This window comes from Nyctibius grandis, chromosome 3 (genome assembly GCF_013368605.1).
Source record: "Nyctibius grandis isolate bNycGra1 chromosome 3, bNycGra1.pri, whole genome shotgun sequence".
NCBI lineage: Eukaryota > Metazoa > Chordata > Aves > Nyctibiiformes > Nyctibiidae > Nyctibius > Nyctibius grandis.
In genome coordinates this window covers 101,724,618-101,747,177 of record NC_090660.1, presented here as the reverse complement: position 1 = coordinate 101,747,177, position 22,560 = coordinate 101,724,618, and the positions used below count along the sequence as shown (strand labels likewise).

At 42.8% G+C, this 22,560-nt stretch overlaps 1 protein-coding gene across 1 annotated transcript in view; it reads right to left on the bottom strand.

Moving 5' to 3' along the window:
• Positions 1-304: 304 nt before the first annotated feature.
• Positions 305-22,560, bottom strand: part of ESRP1 (epithelial splicing regulatory protein 1) — a 35,398-nt gene continuing 13,142 nt past the window's right edge. The window contains exons 7-14 of the mRNA XM_068396479.1: positions 22,158-22,268; positions 21,935-22,067; positions 21,809-21,851; positions 20,034-20,335; positions 18,286-18,504; positions 16,258-16,456; positions 14,247-14,415; positions 305-395 (exon numbers count right to left, since the gene is read on the bottom strand). Coding sequence (XP_068252580.1) covers positions 305-395; positions 14,247-14,415; positions 16,258-16,456; positions 18,286-18,504; positions 20,034-20,335; positions 21,809-21,851; positions 21,935-22,067; positions 22,158-22,268 — 1,267 coding nt within the window. The remainder of the gene's footprint in view (positions 396-14,246; positions 14,416-16,257; positions 16,457-18,285; positions 18,505-20,033; positions 20,336-21,808; positions 21,852-21,934; positions 22,068-22,157; positions 22,269-22,560) is intronic.

The window sequence follows — 22,560 nt, the reverse complement described above, 5'->3', positions numbered from 1 at the left end:
GAGGAATTTTCCAGAGGCTCTCAATCCCAGTATTGAAGCTTGAGGTAGCATGCATTTGGAGCCCTGGGAAGCAGGCAAAGCAGCAGCACATGACAAGACTGGAGTAGCCAAAAATCTTTTAAGTGATGGCTGTAATAGCCAAGGTCTTATATGATGCAGTATGATGTTGTGGACATAACAAAGAGTAGTAATGTTCCCAGGACAGCAAATGAAAAATTATGTTGAATATGGTGGTTATCTGAAGCAAACACTGATACCCCCAAACCCATCTGGGGTTTGTTATCCTTACCTTCTCTAAGGAAGTCTAACTGCGGGGGCCTTTAAATGCAAATCCATTCTTTGGACACTGTCCTGGCCGGATCATTTGTGTGTACAAGTCCATCCTCTGCTGCATACTACAAACACAAGTTGAGATAGAAGCAATCAGAAGCAAAACTAGTGCAGAAGAGAGCCAGCAGCTGGCTATGCTACCTTAACCTTTTTTAAAGCCCTGGGCAGATATCAAAGTTCAGGCCACCTAATTAGACACTTACAATGCTCCCATCACCATGGCATCAAGAGCAATTCAACAACAAACTACACTGAGGTAATCAGCCTCCCCTAACAGCGCAACACATGGGTACACATAATATCGTGTTGAAGACAACTGTCTCCAGACTCTGGCAGTCACAACTGACTGGTCTCAAGAGAGTGTCCCTGGAGATCAGAGACAAACACACCTGCACAGAGGAGCCACAAGTACTCTCAAAGTCTCTGAAGGAAAAGTTAAGTTCACTACTAGGTATATCCACATAGGCCATTTATCCCTGAAGTTGTCGTAATACTAAGGGATGCCACTGGCTTCTCCTACATATTATACAATTTTAAGATGAAAGTAAAAAAAAACCAAAACAAACCAAATAAACCCCCAAAAAGCCCATGCTTCTTGCTCAAAGCCACCTTGATCATTTTGCTTTATCTCCTGAGCGTGGCTTCAAGCACCTACCATCTCCATCAGCATTTTCATACTATTCCTTAGACCTAGGATAACCTCCCTGAACCACACTAGAAAGGTAGTTCCTAGACTGCCTCCACTTCTGTTCTTCAAACTCATGGCTATAAAAATACTGTGGGAAAGTTTCTGCTGGGGACTATCAGTCTTTCCTTTGCTTGCTTACATCTGTGCTTAAATCTTTAGCTAAAATTATATTCACAAAGCCCAAGTTTAGCCCAAAGGCCACTGTTGCAAGATGCCTTGTGGAGGAGTCTTCCCTCCCCACGAGTCCTACAGCGTTAGCCTATATTCAACCTTTCTAAATTAAAGCTCATCTTCTTGAGTTCCTCTGCACCTTTTAAGTCCAGCAGGTGCATTTGTCTTCAAGTATGTGTTCTGATCACTCTTTTCAGTCTTCCCCTTCCCCAGTTCCCACTATTTGAAAAGCCCTGGGTCACCTTCATATACCACAGTATGGAATCACAGCAGGCAACAAGCAAATCCAGCAGACACGAGCCATTCCTGGACACAACATACAGATGTTTATGGTTTCCCTTCAGACAGTCTTCAAGGAGTTTCACTAAGCAAGTGCAACTGAGTTCTAACACCACTACTTCTGTAGCGAACAGCTGTCCATGTCTAGAAGGAGAGATGTTTTTCCATAGGAGCTGCTTATAATGCTTGTTTATCACCACGATATTGTGTTCCTGGGTACCTTTCTGAATAATTCTTCACTGGGGGCTTTACTAGATAGCAGAGATAGTCTAATGCCAAAGATGACACTTCCAGTCTTTTACATCACTTTGGACCCTACTGTCAGAAACACAGCTATGGGAAGTTAAGGTTTTATGCTGTAGAGTAGCATCTTCATGCAAATTTATCACAATACAACACTTCCCACTAATGGTTCCCTGCATACCTTTTCCATAACATTAATAATCTTACTAATATCTAACAAAAATACTACCACAGTCACTATACCTATGTACTACTCAACTTCAAGCACAAGGTCCAGGCACCAACTTATGACACTAAAGATGCTGAAAGTCTTGCCACCCAGTGCACCATTCAGCTTTGGAGCTTATTGCCACCATATGCTCTCTATGACCACAAAGTTTTAAACATATCTAAAGAGTAAGGAGACGCATCCATGGCAGGTATGCCCATCTATGGTTTGCATGCAAGCTCCAGGTCAGTGCTCTCCATTAGCTACCTGCCAAATACCTCTGAGGAAGAAGCCCTCCACAGCTGCCAGCAATGCCAGCAAGGCAGTATTTGCTTTCATTTACTTGTATTTCATGGACTTTTTAGACACAGCATCTTTGGTGGTCAATGGCAACTGCCACAGGTTAAAGGCTAGTACCACAAGGTGACATGCTTGTCTTGCTTTAAAGCAATATTAATGACATGATAATTAATATAATTTATTCAGGAGTAATTAAAAACATACTCTAACACCAAAAATACTCATCGTTTATCAAGGTTAGAATGTTTGATTTTCTTTGTCAGGTCTTCCATAGCCTTATTCAAATTGCCACAAAACTGTAGTAGTTAACAGACCTTTGTTTTGTTTTGGCAGTTCCAGCAAATGTCAGGTAATCCATATGAGTTTTCAGCTACTGCTAGACACATATATAAGTAGAACATTTAATTAAAAAAAATTGCTCTTTGTTTCATCGAACAAGATGCACCCCCCAGGCTATTTGCAACTGCATAGCTTTGTGGAAGGTGTCATTAACATTAATCCCTTTGGCCAGACAGCTGAAGCTACCAAAAAAGGATAATCTGTGCATCTGAGATAAGAAAACAGAACACCACAAGAGAACTTCAGCTATAGAATAGTTTAAATTTTTCTAGAATCCTTATGAAAACAACTCCATTACTTCCAAAACTCGTAAGAATAGCAAGGAAAAAGACCTTTTTCCAGTTTTCTTTGCAGAGTTCATTCTTATTTGGGGCAGGGGGGGAAGACCAACCCCCAAACCACACCATAATGCAGCTTTCTGATGTAAACTGATTTAGTAAGGCAAGACAGAGTTAACTTGCATTGCTGTTAAAAAAAACCAAACACCAAAACCAAACAAGAAACCACCAGAAAACAGACCCACAACAAGACAAGACACCTTGGGCAATCTAGCCTTCCTTTTGAAGCAAGGCTATGGCTCTCATCTTTGGAAGGTATCACTGTTAAGTTCCTCTGCCTCCCTGGCCCTTGCTGAGAGACAGGGCCATGTGAACTTGCAGTGGTGTACCCTGAGAGCCTTGGCTGGGTGTCCTAGAGAACAGCTTTCCTGCTGTCCCAGCCACTTGGCCCTGCTACCGAGCTTCTGTATGCTTTCCCCTCAGCTTTGTTAGGACAGCATTCAGTGGGGCAGCAGTGCTTCCTCTTCAGTCCTCTTCCCCCTGCACTTCTCTTTATTATTATTACTTCTAGAGGGTCCTTATCTCCTTTAAGGAAGTCAGACATCTCTGTTTAAAACTCCAGTTATTCAGGCTAGCCCTGCTGGCTTTGCACCGAGATGCTACAAGCACTTGCTAACTCGTAACAGCAGCTTGGACATAAAGGTAACAGACAGCTTCAGCAACAGGTTTAGGCTAAGGGCGCTACCTGCTCTAATTCCCCGATATAAGATAACACATGGACTTCCCCCAGCCATTTTTGTGTTCCCCCAAACTGAGGGGTGACAGCCTCCTAGAGGAACAGCAGCAAGTGACTTAGAGTGGCCATGTCTCCAGATGGAAGAGCAGTAGACAGAGGACACTAGTAATGAAAAGTGTCTAGGGAGGGATACAAGACAAATAGCTATTCCAGCCTATCCTCTCTAGTTAAACAAACCCCAGGAACAAATCCTTGCATCTTTTACATGGGGTCCGAGAGGATTTCTACAGCCATTCTTAGTGGTTGCATATCAGTATATAATGATGCAGGACAAGACCTTAACTCTTTTTATATCAATCTAGTTCTTGAAATCAAACATGATATGAAGCATTTCCCAAAGCAAATCTTTTTTCCTTATGAATTGATCCTTCTTGAATCTAATCAACAGCCAGATTGGCTTTTTTTCCCAATCAATGTTTCTGAGACTGTGGTATTCTCCAAAGACTCTCAAAATAAAATACAATTAAGTTTCAGAAATCAGTTTGGGATGCAAGAACACGTTTTCACATGTTCTAAAGGTTGATGTTGGCATTCAAACAGCATTTATGCACCTCAAGGTATCCCAAACATTCATCACTAAAATATTATGTAGAAACATTGAGGATCACTGTCTCTCCTGTTTGATTTCCTAATTTTTTTTTTTTCCATTATACACTTGCTTAACACCAATATCTGGAAGGAAGCTGTGGTTTATATTAAAATTGGGTGTGAGTTGGGAGCAGTCAGCATACATAACCAAGCAGGTTTTCAGATCTCTGCCAAGCACCCTGCAGGTCAGTCAAGAGAACCACAGACATACCCAGCACTATTTGCACAAAGGAACAGAAACGTGCATAGACACCGTCTACAGGTTTCAGTTCCTTCCCTGCAGATTTTCTATCCCTATTTTTCCTATGACTTTCTTCTCTGTAGTCCTAAAAAGAGTTTTTTGTTTGTTAAGTATTAACTATTTTCTGCTCTGCGACAACAGATGCTGAAGTTATCCTTTCATCAGGCTACTGATTGACAGCTTCTATTAATTTCAGAACTGTAAGCCAGGTCCTGTATTGCAGGTTAGTCTTACTACATATCCCTCACCATACTACTCTAAGGAACACTAGTAGGGAAAGCCATGGGAGAGAAAAGAACTGGGAGGGAGCAGAGAACAACTTATCAGACTCATCCACTTGCGTTTCAAGATTAAATTAAATTAGCCTCCCCCTTTGCTAGCTCTAGGAAGCCCAGCAGCCCCTGAGGAGCTCTGCAGCACCCCAAAGCCAGATCCTCTGACTGAAGCCAGCAGGAGGAACAGCAAAAAGCAGAAGGTGCACATCACCAAGCAGCCTTCAGAAAACCTCAAGGAAATTTGACAGATCACCCCAGCATCCAATGAACAGCAGATTTTTTCAGAGACCAATAGAGATTTTCAACTACTCCTTGGGCTGGCACAGGCTGTGGGTATAATGTGCACGTATACACAAGCTTGCAGCATAATGCCTATAATGTTCATTGCTGGAAAGCAGCCCAAAAGCAGGAGGAAATGTAGCTTCAGTATAAAGCTTCTTTAGAAGTGGTTCATACATAGTTTGAGAAAGGCAAAGCTAGTAAATTTTGTGGTATAATTACCGAAGTTGAAAGTTTTAACACGGTACTTTCATTCACAAAAACTAACAAGACATGCTATTAGCAAAAGTATTACATAACCAGAATAATTTTCCTTTTCCAAGACTGGAATGTTTATCCATATTTAAAGAAAGAAACTTGACATATAACTTGACAAATAGCAGAAGCATGAGTGCTAAATCATCAGGTCATCTGCTAATCAAATAGAAACACTTAGATCCCCATGACTGCTGTTTAATCATGGACAAATATCACAGACCTGTGAGAGGTCCCGCGTTCATATCCCGGACGAGCCCCGGAGAGACCTAGACAGGCTGGAGAGTTGGGCGGGGAGAAATTTAATGAAATATAACAAGGGCAAGTGTAGAGTCCTGCATCTGGGCAAGAACAACCCCATGTACCAGTACAAGTTGGGGGCAGAGCTGTTGGAGAGCAGCGTAAGGGAAAGGAACCTGGGGGTCCTAGTGGACAGCAGGATGACCATGAGCCAGCAGTGTGCCCTTGTGGCCAAGAAGGCCAATGGCATCCTGGGGTGGATTAGAAGGGGTGTGGTCAGCAGGTCGAGAGAGGTTCTCCTCCCCCTCTACTCTGCCCTGGTGAGGCCGCATCTGGAGTATTGTGTCCAGTTCTGGGCCCCTCAGTTCAAGAAGGACAGGGAACTGCTAGAGAGAGTCCAGCACAGAGCCACGAAGATGATTAAGGGGGTGGAACATCTCCCTTATGAGGAGAGGCTGAGGGAGCTGGGTCTCTTTAGCTTGGAGAAGAGGAGACTGAGGGGTGACCTCATTAATGTTTATAAATATGTAAAGGGCAAGTGTCATGAGGATGGAGCCAGGCTCTTCTCAGTGACATCCCTTGACAGGACAAGGGGCAATGGGTGCAAGCTGGAGCACAGGAGGTTCCACATAAATATGAGGAAAAGCTTCTTTACAGTGAGGGTGACCGAACACTGGAACAGGCTGCCCAGAGAAGTTGTGGAGTCTCCTTCTCTGGAGACATTCAAAACCCGCCTGGACGCATTTCTGTGTGATATGATCTAGGTAATCCTGCTCCGGCAGGGGGATTGGACTAGATGATCTTCCGAGGTCCCTTCCAATCCCTAACATTCTGTGATTCTGTGATTGTGTTCTCAACAGTGAAAGCTTTTTTTTTTTTAAAAATAAAACAAGTTTTCAGCTCTAAGGAGCCTTATTCCAAGATCAACCCAACTCTACCCCCAGAAACACCAAAAGCTCCTTTGGTACAGATGCCATCCCCACATTTAATCAGATAACATGCTGCCCACTCAATGCATATCTAACCAGTCTGGCTACTGCAATCTGCTTCCCATCTGTGTAAGTTAATGTTAGCACACCAAGAAGCAGCAATAGGAATGGAGCCAGAAGCACTTGCTGCCACAGAAGACTGCAATGGTCTGCACTGAGTAGCATCAAGACTTTTGACACACCCCTGTAGAGGGCTGCTGCTAAGTAAAGAAAATCATCCAGCAACATCTTTGTGCCTTGAGTAACTTGATATCACCTGGCCATCACTGCAAGTGTCTAAAAAAGCCACCTGCATGGATGACACACGTGCCTTAAGGCACAACAGGAGGATCTTCTTTCCCACCACTGAACTGTGCTGTAAATAAGGAAAAGGAAAAAATATACTCAAACTGATCTCTACACCTAGCTTGCACAATGTTATAATATCAACTAATCCCTCATACTAATCCAAATGTTTTACTAGATAGCAAAGTTAGGAGGTGACAGTAAGAGCTCCTAAATGAACATCAAATCATACAGTATACTAAGCAAACAAAAGGAACTGGGACCTGTAAGTAGAACCACCTCCACCAGCATCCATGGTAGCATTTTGTATGGTGGGTTGAGTAAATCTTGGACACTGCTACCAGCAGCAACATTTTTACAGGCTTATCAACTTTGAAGAAAGGTTTTTTTTTTAATTTAAATAATGTTACTCTCCCAATACCCAGATATCTATTGATCAGAGCATTATGATTCTGCTGCTTTTCAGACACTATGGTAGTTTTACTAATTAAAACATACAAGTGAAGAGATAATGACAGCCTATGGAGGCATGCAACAATTAGTCTTCCCTGCTAATGCACTCTTCCTCCAATGAAATACAGTAGTAGTTAAAGGCATCCCTGCTGTTCTAATCATTGGCAAACTACCTTCACTTAGAGAAGTGAATCATTAAGGCTTCCCCCCAGAAAAAAAAACAATCATTCTGGTGACAAGTTTGTGCCATTAACTAAAGAGTTGAGGTTATTTTGACAAATCCATGATGGAGACCAGCACACCATGAGCAAGGATAGGTAATGAAGAGTCCCAAATTCTGCCATTTGATGTAAACATGTGAACTCCATTTGCTGGACAGCAATTAAAAGCCACCAGGCAGGCTTTTATGCTCAGTGACCCCATTCACTGCAGATATGATCTCATGCAATCCAAGCTGATAATACTTATAAAAACAAAAAAAGAAAGAGTACTACAGTCTAAGAGCTGTGGTCCAGAGTGTTGCTATGATGCTATGACTACAACTAAGCTGATGAAGAGGTTTTGTTTCTGGCTGCTGCTGTTCTCCATCTGTGACAGATCTCCCAGGCTAAATACACATATGGTTGTTTCCTAACCCAGTTCTGTCAACTGATGCTGGTTAGCCAGACACAGATAGGCAAATAAAGCTGCTGGCATCAGCTCTGAATGGTATCACTCCTAATCCATCCCACTTGTTCCTAGTTTTGCCAGTTTAAAGTTGTGCACTTCAATATGCACCTGATCAATGACCAAGGTTAGAAAAAAGCCTCACCTATTCTCTCCATGATGGTCATTATGGAGGCTCTGATCCATCATGGAGAACAAGTGGGGCTTTTTTCTACCCTTGGTCATTTTATTTTTACACACACTTTTTATGTATGTATTCACAGAATCACAGAATCACAGAATGTTAGGGATTGGAAGGGACCTCCAAAGATCATCTAGTCCAATCCCCCTGCCGGGGCAGGATTGCCTAGACCATATCACACAGGAACGCGTCCAGGCGGGTTTTGAATGTCTCCAGAGAAGGAGACTCCACAACCTCTCTGGGCAGCCTGTTCCAGTGTTCAGTCACCCTCACCGTAAAGAAGTTTTTCCTCAAATTTAAGTGGAACCTCCTGTGCTCCAGCTTGCACCCATTGCCCCTTGTCCTGTCAAGGGATGTCACTGAGAAAAGCCTGGCTCCATCCTCATGACACTTGCCCTTTACATATTTATAAACATTAATGAGGTCACCCCTCAGTCTCCTCTTCTCCAAGCTAAAGAGACCCAGCTCCCTCAGCCTCTCCTCATAAGGGAGATGTTCCACTCCCTTAATCATCTTCGTGGCTCTGCGCTGGACTCTCTCTAGCAGTTCCCTGTCCTTCTTGAACTGAGGGGCCCAGAACTGGACACAATACTCCAGATGCGGCCTCACCAGGGCAGAGTAGAGGGGGAGGAGAACCTCTCTCGACCTGCTGACCACACCCCTTCTAATCCACCCCAGGATGCCATTGGCCTTCTTGGCCACAAGGGCACACTGCTGGCTCATGGTCATCCTGCTGTCCACTAGGACCCCCAGGTCCCTTTCTCCTACACTGCTCTCCAACAGCTCTGTCCCCAACTTGTACTCATACATGGGGTTGTTCTTGCCCAGATGCAGGACTCTACACTTGCCCTTGTTATATTTCATTAAATTTCTCCCCGCCCAACTCTCCAGCCTGTCCAGGTCTCTCTGAATGGCTGCGCAGCCTTCCATTGTGTCAGCCACTCCTCCCAGTTTTGTGTCATCAGCGAACTTGCTGACAGCGCTCTCTAATCCCTCATCCAAGTCATTAATGAATATATTGAATAGAACTGGTCCCAGAACCGACCCTTGCGGAACTCCGCTAGACACAGGCCTCCAACTGGACTCTGTCCCATTGACCACTACTCTCTGGCTTCTTTCCTTCAGCCAGTTTACAATCCACCTCACTACCCGATCATCCAGACCACACTTCCCCAGTTTAGCTGCGAGGATGCTGTGGGAGACCGTGTCAAATGCTTTACTGAAATCGAGATAGACCACATCCACAGCTTTACCATCATCTATCCACCGGGTAACATCCTCATAAAAGGCTATCAAGTTGGTTAAGCATGACTTCCCGTTGGTGAAGCCATGCTGAGTGCCCCTAATGATCCCCCTATCCTTGATGTGCCTAGAGACAGCACCAAGGACAAGTTGTTCCATCACCTTTCCGGGGATGGAGGTGAGGCTGACTGGTCTATAGTTACCCGGGTCCTCCTTCCTGCCCTTTTTGAAGACTGGAGTGACATTCGCTTTCCTCCAGTCCTCAGGCACCTCTCCTGTTGCCCATGACTTAGCAAAGATGATGGAGAGTGGCCTAGCAATGACTTCCGCCAGCTCCCTCAGCACCCGCGGGTGCATCCCATCAGGGCCCATGGATTTATGGACATCCAGGTTGCTTAATTGGTCCCTGACCCAGCCCTCATCAACCAAGACAGATTCCTCCTCTATCCTGACTTCTTCTGAGGCCGCAGGGGTCCAGGGCTCCTCAGGACAGCCTCCAACAGTATAGACAGAGGCAAAGAAGGCATTCAGTAACTCCGCCTTTTTTTTATCCTCTGCCTCCAGGACCCCCACCTCATTCATCAGTGGGCCTACATTGCCTCTAGTGTTGGCTTTACCTGCAATGTATTTGAAGAAGCCCTTTCTGTTGTCCTTGACCTCTCTTGCAAGGTTTAATTCCAAGGAGGCCTTAGCTTTCCTAGTTGCCTCCCTACATCCTCTGACAACAGACTTATATTCCTCCCAAGTGGCCAGCCCCTCCTTCCACGATCTGTACACCTTCTTCTTCCACTTGAGTTTGCCCAGCAGTTCCCTGTTCAACCATGCAGGTCTCCTGGTACCCTTCCTTGACTTCCTACCTGTTGGGATGCTCTGATCTTGAGCTCGGAAGAAGCAGTCCTTGAACGCTAACCAACTATCTTGGGCCCCCTTACCTTCTAGTACCCTCTCCCATGGGATTTCCCCTAGAAATTGCTTGAAAAGGCCAAAGTTGGCCCTCCTGAAGTTCAGGGTTGTGATTCTGCTAGCTATTCTGTTCCTGCCACATGAGATCCTGAACTCTACCATCTCATGGTCACTACAACCAAGGCTGCCCTCAACCTTCACCTCTTCAACCAGACCCTCCTTGTTAGTGAGGATAAGATCCAGCAGCGCTCCTCTCCTAGTTGGCTCATCCACCATTTGCATCAGAAAGTTATCATCAATGCACTGGAGGAACCTCCTGGACTGAGGATGGCTGGCTGAGTAGGCCTCCCAGCAAGTATCAGGGTAGTTGAAATCCCCCACAACAACCAGACCCTGTAATTGCGAGACTGCTCTCAGCTGCCTGGAGAAGGCCTCATCACCCTCCTCATCCTGATCCGGTGGCCTGTAATAGACACCCACAACAGTATCACCCCTGCCAGCCTGCCCCTTAATTCGCACCCACAAACTCTCAACTCGCTCCTGATCCGCCCCTGGACAGAACTCAATACATTCTAGCTGCTCACTCACATAAAGAGCAACTCCACCACCTCTCCTTAGCAGCCTGTCTTTCCTGAACAGGACATAGCCATCCATGACCACATTCCAGTCATGCGAGGCGTCCCACCAAGTCTCTGTAATTGCCACTAGATCATAGCCCCCCGACCGAACACGGATTTCTAACTCCTCCTGCTTATTCCCCATGCTGCGTGCATTGGTGTATGTATATGTATTCATACATACAGCATTAATATATACTATATACAGATGCAACATACATATCTAAATACTTTTAAAAGTTGATTAGGGTATAGATGAGACAAAACAGACCTAATCCACAGCAGGAAGAGGCAGAAGCGGACAGATGAGAACAACAACAAATTACCCTGTATTTCCTTGTGCAGCAAGTGTCAGAATCACACTTTTAACTACTACATAAAAAGGCCTTTTCATTCAAATCACTCTAATGGAGAGAGCGGTACATATACTGACACAACCGGGAGATAACCCAAATTTAGCCACTATTAGACTAGCACAGCTAAATACAACTACAAACACACTGGAAAGTACCTATGCTCACAAGCAGTACAAATAGCTCTCAAGACAAACACTACTTCAAAGATGCAAACACACAAGTTCACCTACCCACCTTGGTTCAATAGCACAAGAGTTTACCATAGGACACAGAACATAAGAACACTCTTACAGTTATTTTGAGTTCAAGGACTTCCTGAGCCAGATGTGGTTTCTGTGTATTTGCTAACTCGCAATGAATTTCCTGCCCTTGAATTTATCCAGTTTGTTTGAACCCACATCAGTTTTCAGCTTCCACATAATTTTTTGGCTACAAGTCCCACCAGCACACTACCCACTGAGTAAGAAGCTCCTCTTTCCACTTCGCTATTCAAAATATTGTTGAAAAAAGAACAAAATTAAGTATATTCCTACAATTATGGATTTTGACAGAACCTTTTGATGTTTCAAAGGCACTGCTTGAAAATTATCAAAATGGCATTAGAACTGAATAAATACAATCAGATTTAACTTTGTTTCAAAACTACAAATGCTGTAGCAGTAACTTTCAAGTTTGTGTACAGTAAAAGTTTCTGTAGAATGTGTTAGCAGCTGCCAAGTAGTGCAGTTATTCATTACTTTCAATGTACATATGTACAGCAACTAGTACATCTATTTCTCCAGGACTAGATAAGGAAAGAAACCCCTCCCTGCCGTGAATCCTATTGTTCTTTTTCTCAAAAGCCTGGGACTAGGCAGAGACAGAGACCACTGATTTGCTGTCAGAACATGTTGCCAGATATAATTACAAGCTAAATGGAGATATCAAAGGCTGACAGATCCCGAATAACTTGCTCTCCCTCCTTTTCATTAGGAGTTCACTAAAGCTATTTTAATAGTATAGAAGGCATCCATTTCTTTGCACCATTGGGTTTCATCACCAAAGCTAGAAGAGCATTAAAAAAAGTCTGAGAGTTTCAGGGATTTCTGATAGATACTGAAAACCAAAGTAATGCCTCCCTCCCCGCTACCATCTAGGTTGATTACTGTGCAGAGAATGGAATTGGCTATTATAAAGCAACTTGACCTTGCAAAGCACAAGCGGTAGAACCTTTTGGCAGCAGGTCAAAGAAACTTTCCTTATTTCCATAAGTATTCATGAGTTAGATTTATGAATCATTGTCTGATCATTAGCCACCAGCTCTGTATTGCTTTTCCATGTACATGCATTTAAATGCACCACTTAGTACAGAGGATACCCCATTCTTTCCTGCTGCACATACTTAACATTTTTTGAATTAAATTTCAGAACCAGAAAACTCCATTTAAGAGAGTTCTGATTGCTATGTGAAAGGAACCCAATTACTTATTGCATCCTTTACAAAGCATGGGAACTTGCCTGAAAGACAATAAAGCTTACTTTTTTAGAAAAAAAAAAAAGAGCTACAAAGGATCACTACTTCTACTAGACTATATACTATTTGTCTGTAGATTAAACATTTACTCTGGATGGAAAAGTAATATCCAAACACCAGACCTCACAAAATGGAAAGAAGCCAGACTGACTCCAGAAATTTCACTTTTTTTTTTTAAAAGGGAGGTACTTGTAATTGGCACAGAAGCTACACAGATATGGTTTCCTAAGAATAGTATATAACTGTCAGTTAGACAAGAACATAAAAAGGATATTTTGGCACTTGGGATTGATCAGTCTGTGACCAACACATATGCCCACAGTCCAAGCAGCCAGTGATGGGACTCAAGTGGGATCCTATTCAGTGGGAGATTTCTGTAGGGCCTGACACTTAGCCTGCATTTGCCAGCCTATTATTCTTTAATAAGTACAACATGTCAAAGTCACTACAAACTATTACTTCTACTGTCTTCTCATGACATACAGAACTATTATTAAGAAACTTGTTTTATGTTGCCAGTGCAAGTTTGGAATTTTATTTTTCTTGATCTTACAAGTAAAGAAGCTGAGTTTGGTAACATATTATCATAACCATAAGACAGAGATAAAGGCATTATAGGGATTAACTCATGAGTGCAGAAAACATTTTAATAATAAAAAAAACAAAACAGGCAGCTCACAGACATACTAGTTTAGTGTAAAGTAGTAAGAAAACTTTTGGTATCTTACAGGTCCTAGAAAGTCCATATTGCTTCATAAGTAGCTATTTGGACCCTTCTCCAGAGCTAAAAAGCACAGGTCAGAATCTAATAGGAGTCTTGAGTTCTTCAGCAGGTTTCCTGACAGACAAGAAACAGTTTGTGGCTTACAGGGAACCTGGCTCTTCCCAAGGCCTCATGACTGCAGAAGACAAATAGCATCAATAGTTTTTGTTCTGTAGAAGATAGCTAATATATCCAGAAGAGCCAAAAGCCCTTCGTGAGGTGTTTGAGGTCAGGAAGAATACATGCCTCTATATGCTTTACATATGCATTCAATACATATATGCTTCAGTGCAGTACTTTTATAAATAAGTAAATAGAGTTTTCACCATAAAGGTCAAAAAGTTACTTTATTACAAAAAAGAGGTGGAATTTCAGCAGAATTTGTTAGGGCAGACCCCAATCCACCCCTTCTAAAAAGGGGCCAAGGGCTTCTTTATGGACACAGGAAGGAGTACTGCACACACCAATTCCCACTGAGGGCACTAACAGTGCAAACTAACAAGTTTAAGAGGCATGTTAGGTGGAAAAAAAAACAAAACAAAACAAAATCCAGCTGTAACTGTGTGACTTAAAAATCATCACTACCTGAAATATTCTAAAACTTGGGAAATCCCTAGATATCCTGAAATTGTTTCCCTGAACAAGATACCGAACAAGTTGTTCTTGGTAGCACAAGCTTTAGCACAGCAGACAATGTTCGTTTGTGAGCTTTGTGCATTTCCTGCAAAAAGGCTTCTTTGTTCCTGCTTGGTTTCTCCTCTGCTTTACCTGGGGTAGTACGCTGTATAGTTCATGAAGAGCTGAGCCCCAGCAGGGTAGTAGGCCGTGGAGGGCTGGAGCGCTCGTGGGTTCAGGAGCATGGATGGCTGATACAGAGCAGCCTCTGTTGGCACAACTGCAGCAGGAGCCGGAAAGGAGTAGGAAGGGGGTGAAAGGCCTAAAGGGAACAAATGGAAAATAGATTATGACCTTTTAAATTCCAGCATATACATGCCTTCATTAGCTGAGCAACCCTGTAGTAAGTAAAGAGCCTTCACAAGCTTCTCATTCTCCTGCTCATCACAGAAAATAAATCTGAGCTACCAATGTGGGCTTGACTATGAGTGGTGTGCCCACCCCTCCAGTCCAAAATCAAAGTCAGTAATACACAAAAAGCCACCTCTCGCTCTAGGAATAGGGTCTCTTTCTGAAGAGGAGGTCAGTTTTTCTTGTCTAGGCTCAGATTTTAATGAAGTTCCTAATCAAGAAGTGAGACTTCTCCACTGTAAGAAGGAAACTTCAGTGCCTAAGATCTGCCTAACATTCCCCTTTTCATCCTGACACTCTCTATCCTCCAAACACCTGTCTTCAATTAACTAACAGCAGAGTGGGAAAAGCCATGGCTTTGCAGCTTCAAGAGTTAAGTTTAAAAAAATTTTAAATTGCACTTGGTATTTCAGCAAGATGTGAGGCCTTAAATGAATTTGCACATTTGAGAGTTCACCCTCCTCCTTTGCCACTTTTTTCCTTTTCTTCCCTTCCCCAGTACCATAAAGTGAATGTATAAAAGCTTTAGATAACACTGAATAACAAAAATAGAAGCTTACTTTAAAACAACAGTCAGCATCTCACTGCGTTTTGGGATGGGGCAGTGACAGAGCAGAAAGGGCTTATCTAAGGAATACATCACTGGCATCTGTAGCTGGAAGTGGGAACACTGCCACCTAAGAGTTCTCAAAGTTTGGGACTCTGCTGAAGAACCTGTCCTAGGAGGTCTGAAGAAAAGCTTCCAACCCCTGTCTGGAACAGTTGTCACGCAGGACTACAGACTACTTATTGCAGATCCCTGCTCAGAAGCATACTTGCATTGAAAAAAAGAAACCCCACAAAAACCCACCACCAAAAATGCTAGTCACCTGGAAAACTTGTCTCCTAAGGATTAGCTGAAGGTCTACTCACACTAAAGGAACCACACCCAAGAAGCTTGCTGCTTAAAAAAACCCACCAACAACAATAACACATTTGCACAGAGAGACAGGGAGAAAGCTCCTGCTTGACTGCCTTGCCATTTATGTTTTTGGAAGCAAAGTATTATTTTTCCCATAGGCTCAGATTTATATGGCATATATGCTCAATAAGTTAGCCCTTAAGCTCTTAAAGCATTTCCCCCAATCACTTGTCTAGAAGTCTAGTAGCTCTGAAGAGCATAATTTTACATGAAATAGTTTGTTATTCTGAGGTCAAAGCTATGTGTATTTTACTCCCACACAGGCAACCTCAATTCTGTATGAACAGCAAAAAGCAAAGGAAAAGTTCAGTCAGTAGTGGTTCAATAGGCAGAACACTTGTGGTTAAGTCCCAAAGGAGAGCATTACTAATGGTTTCACAAATTAAGTTTTGGAAGTGAAAGGGGAAGGGCCTTTACTTGACATGTTCATCATGATGAAAAACATAAATACAAATCAACTTAAATGGGAAACTGTTCTTTAAGCTCTAGGCAGGGCTTAAATTACTTTTCAGAGTCATGGCTCACCCTGCCCAAGTTCAGTTTCAGGGAGGAGAGGGGAAATTTGCCACTGGAAAAGCAAGAGTAATTTTAAAGTAGTTCTTCAGTCATAGTAATTCACAACCAAAGGGAAAAATAATGATTGCAAGCTGCTGATGATTTAAGATGAAAGACCTTATTTTAATACCCCCATCTGACACTCCTTTCCAAGAACCAGAATCAGAGTCAAGAAAGCAGCTCCAACACCTACCCACACATAGCGTAGAGTATTGGCAAGACCCATGCAAAACTTACATGGTAACTTACATGGTGGTGGGGACAAGCCATTTCGATTTAAAGTGCCCCCCATTAATACAAAGTTCATCTCCTCAGCAGAACATTGAAAGACTTCAACATATCTGTCCTTCATAGTCTTCTTATGACACTTCTGTGCGGCCAGAAAAGCTCGGTCTGCAGATTTCATCTGAATAAAAGCATCTCCCGATGGACGTCCCTACAAACAAGGCAGACAAAAAGAAATGTTTCTGGAGCTCCCATGAAGTAGCAGCATAGCAATAATTTGTGCTGTTAAAAGCAGTCTCCTCAGCCATAGATATATTCATCTCCAAAGTCAAGTAGAGTCAGTCAACCCAAGCACCCATCAGCATGTTTAAGCTCTCCTCCTTAAAGTTCTTCCAACTTGTGCTAACTTTATTGTATTTAGTTACCTGTTTCAATTAAGCTATGTTGTAACTTGAGCCATGTTACTTCCATGTTTAAAAAAAGGACACCTATGTGTGTCAAGGGCCAATGTTAAATGACTTTTTAAAAATTTTATTTTGTTAAGGCCAGTATGGGCTGGCATGTTTTTGAAGGGTACTAGCCTAAGGCTTGGTATGAGCTTGTGGAGAAAAGATGACATCCTTTTATACAGCTGTAAATGAGTGGGATATGCAACTGGGAGGAGTCATTTTAGCCACATGCAGCTGCTGACTTGGAGTAGCCAAAACTAGAGGTAGAGATCTAAAGCCAGCTCTAACTTAAGTTCTGGGCCAGTTCTTCTAGTTTCAGAGGGAAGAACAACTTTATCACCATCCTTTACACAGTTGTTCCTGATTAGAGGGTTGAAACCAGGAATGGTGGGAGCATGCAGAAAGATAAAAATCTAGTAGTCAGGCAAAAGCAGTATCTGGGGAAAAAAATAAACCTGACAGCTTTGGGCAGGGATGGCAGACAGCCCTCAGGACTATACACACACCAAGTTCTTCCTCCAGGTTCTTTCATTAATGCTGGCAAGAGCTGATACTACTGTAAGCCATTACTTGTGCTTTAACATCTGCATCTTTTCTTAGCTTCCCTCAGTCCTGCACATTCCTTATAGTTTTTCAGCCTTGGCTAGGTCAAGTCCTCACAGACACAGGAATCTCTTTAGATAGAGAAGTAGTGGAATAACTATAGTACCTGCTCCCTTCCCACACCCCCAAAACACAGCAGCCCTATTCCAGGACAAGGAAGTATTTTGTAGTTTCAGCTTAGGTTTAGTGTCAACCAAAAGAATTTTAGAAGAACCATTTTTATACCACAATAATCAGTGCAACCACTCAGGGCATCTCCTTAGAGTCAGAGGAGCTGCCATCTCCCCCTAAAGTCACAAGACTATGCAGATAAAGGTGATTGCAACAATGTACAATCCTTACCCTAAAAAGTTCTGGCAGAAACTGCTTCCAGAAAACAATGGCAGAGATGTGACTGTTTATACATGTCAATTAGCTGTTAATCTTGGTGCTTAGCTGTGACTGTTTAAAGAAAGCAACCACACAGTTCAGGAAACCCAAAACTTCAGCTGCTTATCTACGCCATAGGAAATCCTGTTTCTAAAAGGCCCCAGTCACATGTGTCCTCAAATATGCCTGAGGCACATCCTTCAGCAAGGCAAACCACTCCTTTGGGAGCTAATATTGCCCACTCTTTTGTTTTCAAGATGCTCCTCCTCATCTGGTAGGAGAGGAATTATGCGTGCTGTTGAGTAGGACTCTTCAGTTCAAGCCTACCACAGTGCAGGATCACAGCTGCTGCTTTGGGAGCACCAACCCCTCCAAGACTGTGGCTTAGCTTTAGGCACACGGGTCTCAATAACAGAAACCACTCTGCAGCAAATGCAGCAGCAGGGTTCAAATAAGCCAACCTATCTATTGCCAGTACCCTTTTAGAGGAGAGCTGGAGGCCAATTAACACCATTAGTGTCAATCCCAAAGGTGCTTCCCTATTGATATTATCAGAAGGACTGTGTTTGCATATACAGGCAGTTGGCACAGACTGGATAGAGATGTGGCGCCTACCAACCTGGTGATTTAGTACCATGTGAACTCCATGGGTCCGAATATCTGTAGAAAACTCCCCCAAGAACTCCAGGATGTCCTCTATAGTAGCAGCATAGGGAAGACCACGCAAACGTATGCAGTCTCTGACATTAGTGGGAGGCACAAATTGTTGAGGTAATACTGGAAGAATAGAAGGTGTCGGGAGAGGAATGAGAGGTGTGGATGAATACCTGTTCAGCACCTGTGCAAAACAGAAAAACAGAGGTTACAGAAAGCTTCCTTACTCATTCTTCAACTCAGAGGAACTGAATGTAACACCAATGCCATCTGTTTTCACTCTGGGCAGTATTTTAAGAAAAAAGTGAGCTAGATTCTGGGCTTAAACCACAGCAGCAGTGCTTAGAATTCAGATGTTTTAAGTAAATGTTTGGATCATTCTTTCTTGAAAAACATAATTTTGTTTTGAAGAATTTACTTGAACCGTTATGCAACTCTCAGAAGACCTCTTAGAACATGAAACCTGTATTTCTACATTATTTTTATTGGGAAAATATTGAAAAACATTCTACACCATCTACAGAGTCATGGTTACACTTCTACCCAAAAATGTCTTCTCTGCAAAACTTTATGAGAGTCTGGGAACTAGAAGCATATTTCACTACCAGCCCTGACTTCAGGTGCTATAGTCCATCAAGTAACACAGATGGCATTACTGAGTCACAGAATCTGTAACAGTCATGCTTTTGAGATTTCTTGTTACTAATTTTAAGAGTAAAAGCCCTGCTTGGTCAAGAGTTCACTGAATATTCAATCACTACCCTTTAACTTTCTCTGAGCAAGATTAAGATTCCTTTGCATTTATACATGTATCAGAAGGTTTTGCTAACGAAGAAACTTATGAGAGCTCTTGAGAAAAAATACAATGACAGGAGTGAGTGTTGCAGCTATGCCTTCTCATCATTAGTGTAACCCTTCAAACGAGGCACTGAAACCTCTATGTATTTGGGGGATTAGAGCTGTTCCATTGCTTGGTTACAATGACATGGCTATTGGTTAGCCATAACCTGTATCATAGACGAGACCTTTTAGAATCATATTTAGAAGTTAGTGACCTCAACTGAAGCTCTACTAATCTTTGGAGACATACACAATCCTCTCAGCCCTACTTCCTTTCTGTTACAGCATAACTGCAATTAATGGTCCGTCAAGCCATGTTAATGCAAGAGGGGGCACTCTTCACACCCAGTTTCACAAAATCCTACCATCCTCTGCTGGGTAGCCAGTGCTGGCAGAAGATGGCCAAGACCTGCCCTTAAAGTCAACTCAAAGACTCTTCAGATACATTGCTCTGAAGATAACTACATCAGAAGGTTCTGGTTTTCTATGCCAGTAATTAAAGATAAGCCTTTTAGATCAAGATTGGTTGCTAACGCTCCTCCTGAATAGACCATCATTGGACTTAGACAAATTCAGTATCTGTAGTGTAAAGTACTAGACCCACATAAACTTTCTGCTGTTACTGCTGTTTGCAAGGCTATTGGAAGCCAAAACCCCAAACGTTTGTATATATGATTTAGAACATCCATAAGATCTTGCATTTAGAGGGAGCAAAATGGAAATTCAAACAGTACTCTTTCCAGCAACAGTCAAGAGCAAGAGAAGAGAAAAGAAGCTTTCAAGTCATGGCCAAGCAATATTTGCTTCCGCTACTGTATGCCAATGTAGGAGTTTGGATTACAAGAAGCCAATGTTCACAAGCTTTACACCCACCTGCTGAACTTCTGCTGCAGTGCTCCTGAAGAGTTCAATGTACCTTTTCCCCAGCAAGTCCTTATGCTTTTTCAGTGCATTTTGTGCATATTCCTCACAAGCGAACAACACAAAGGCATCCCCTGTTGGCCTGCTGTCAGGGTATGTGACAAACAGGACTCCTTCCTTTCCTCCTGTTACAGGGCAGTGCTGGCCAAAGAACATCAGCACTTCTTCTGTTGTTACGTTGAAAGGAAGACCTCGCATCCTGACAATCACTTGGTTGTCTTTTGACAAGAACTGTGCAACCTCATTGGAAGTGCCTTTAACAAGAAGTACAAAAGCACTTAAGTCTTAGCAGCCACATAAAATCATGAGCAAGTCTGGCATAGCTACCTCCCTCCTCCTCACGGACAGTTTTTCAGCAGGTAGAACAACATTTGCCTCCAAAGTGAGGAAAAGATGTCCCACTTTGATAAACTAGAAATATTGTATAGGACACTTCTCATTAAAGTCTAACAATGTTACTCCATAATTTGGAAGAGATTCATCCTTATTCAAAGGGAAAATAGAAAGTACTTACAATGTTCAGAGCCCAATGAACGCACAGTCTGTGAATCTCTTGCATAAGCAGTATCTGTGCTACTGTGCACCTTGCCTTTCTAACTTATGAATACCTTTGGCATGCTCTGAAGCCATAAAATATAGTAACCAAGTACACAGACCATTGTGCTGGGAAAGAAAGTTGGAAGGGCATGTTGAAAACAGCTCAGGAATTTCATCTCATCCCGATAAAACTGTCAAAGTCTGTCAATTCTACTTTCAGTATCTCTAGAAGACCACTGATACTCATAACACTATCCTAACCAAAGCTAGCTGCTAGCCAACGTCACATCTTAACATAGTCCTTTCACTTACAGCTAGCTCATTCTGCAAAGAATTTTGGTGGTGCCAGACATGCACCATTTTTCCCCAGTGTCAGTGTGCAATGTCTTTACTTTGAATGGTATAACTATTACTAAGCCTATCAATTAGCTATTTGACAGCTTAATAGCCTCTCCCACTCTAAAACCTCAACCTCAGACATCCAGTTAGTCATATACAATCCCCAGACCAAACCTCTGTCAGGAACCAACAAGGACCTTAAGGTAGTATTGTAGATACGTAACAGCTCATTGGATCTTTACTCAAATTCTGTAGGCTTGCAGACATGAAGGGGAAGAAAAGAGACCACAGGAGAGTTTGTAAAGCAAGTTTTGCAGCCTTTCAATTCAAGGCTGCAAATATTTCAATATTCACCTTAAATAAGCATTCCTCCTAAATTCCCCCTTTAGTTTGAGGCAAAGATTTGATTTGAAGAAAATCAGTTCCATAAATTCCTTGTTATTTACACTGTGGTATCCGTTTGCCTTTATACGCAAGTCTCCACAGCAACAGCAGTCATACTGTTTTGAAAAACCACCCTGGTTTTGTTTTTCAGCAATCAATAACATTTAGGTCCCTTCAATTAAGAAGATGACCTAACAAATTAAGTTCATATGCAAAACCACCTTGCATGATCAAATCCTTATTTGATAGGCTGCTTGAAAACAACAAGAATGTGGAAGAGAAAGATGGACAGATAAATCATGGAATGTCTGGGACAGCTGCTAGCAGAGTACATAGTAATCAACACACCAGCCAACTGCTTGTTCAAAGAAAGAAAATGAAAGGCCATATCCAACAAGAGCAGTTTACAGCCAAAAGTTACAGATGCTGACGGGACAAACCCTCCCTTCTCACTCCCTAAAAATTACCTCCTGCAATTTTAAGGAAGTCTTCACCTGTTGCCTTGTATACCTAAGGAAAGAAAAGAGAATATGTGATCGGCATGCTATTTGCACTCCTGTTGAGAGGAGGATTTCAAAGCCAGTGTCAAGCACCTCAATGTATCGATTCCCCATGTGATGCTTGTGCCTTTGTAGTGCTAGATCTCTATGCTCTTCGCTTACGAACCTCACGAGAGCCTCCCCATTCCTTCTACCTTGGGCATTGAGACAAAGGGCAGCACCTCCCCTGCAGGATTTAGATCAAAAGAGAGATAAAACTCCATGACTGACACAGACAAAGTACTACAAATGTAGAGGTAAATTCTTAGCTACTAACTTGGCGATATTTAGGCCTTTGAAGAATCTCGCTATGTCCTGGTCAGACGACTGCCATGGCAATCCCCTCGCTCGGACAACGGCATTGTCATCCACAAGTTCCATCTTGCTGCTGCAGGCACAGAAAGAGAGACTAATGCAGAGACATTTCCCTGTAGTATCTGCCACACACCACCCTTCCTGCTTGTCTCCTGTGCTCCAGGGACAGGCTTCTGGCCCTGCTCTGTGCCTGCTGGATGGCATTGCCAGGGAACTGAGGGCTAAGTGCCACCATCCAAAGCTACTGCACATGTCTCTCCTCAGGGAACATCTGCTCTGTTAAGATGCCCCTTTCCCAGCTCTCCTTTCCTGCTTCACCACATTTGCTCCTTGACCACATTTCCAATTTACTCCCCACTCTTGAA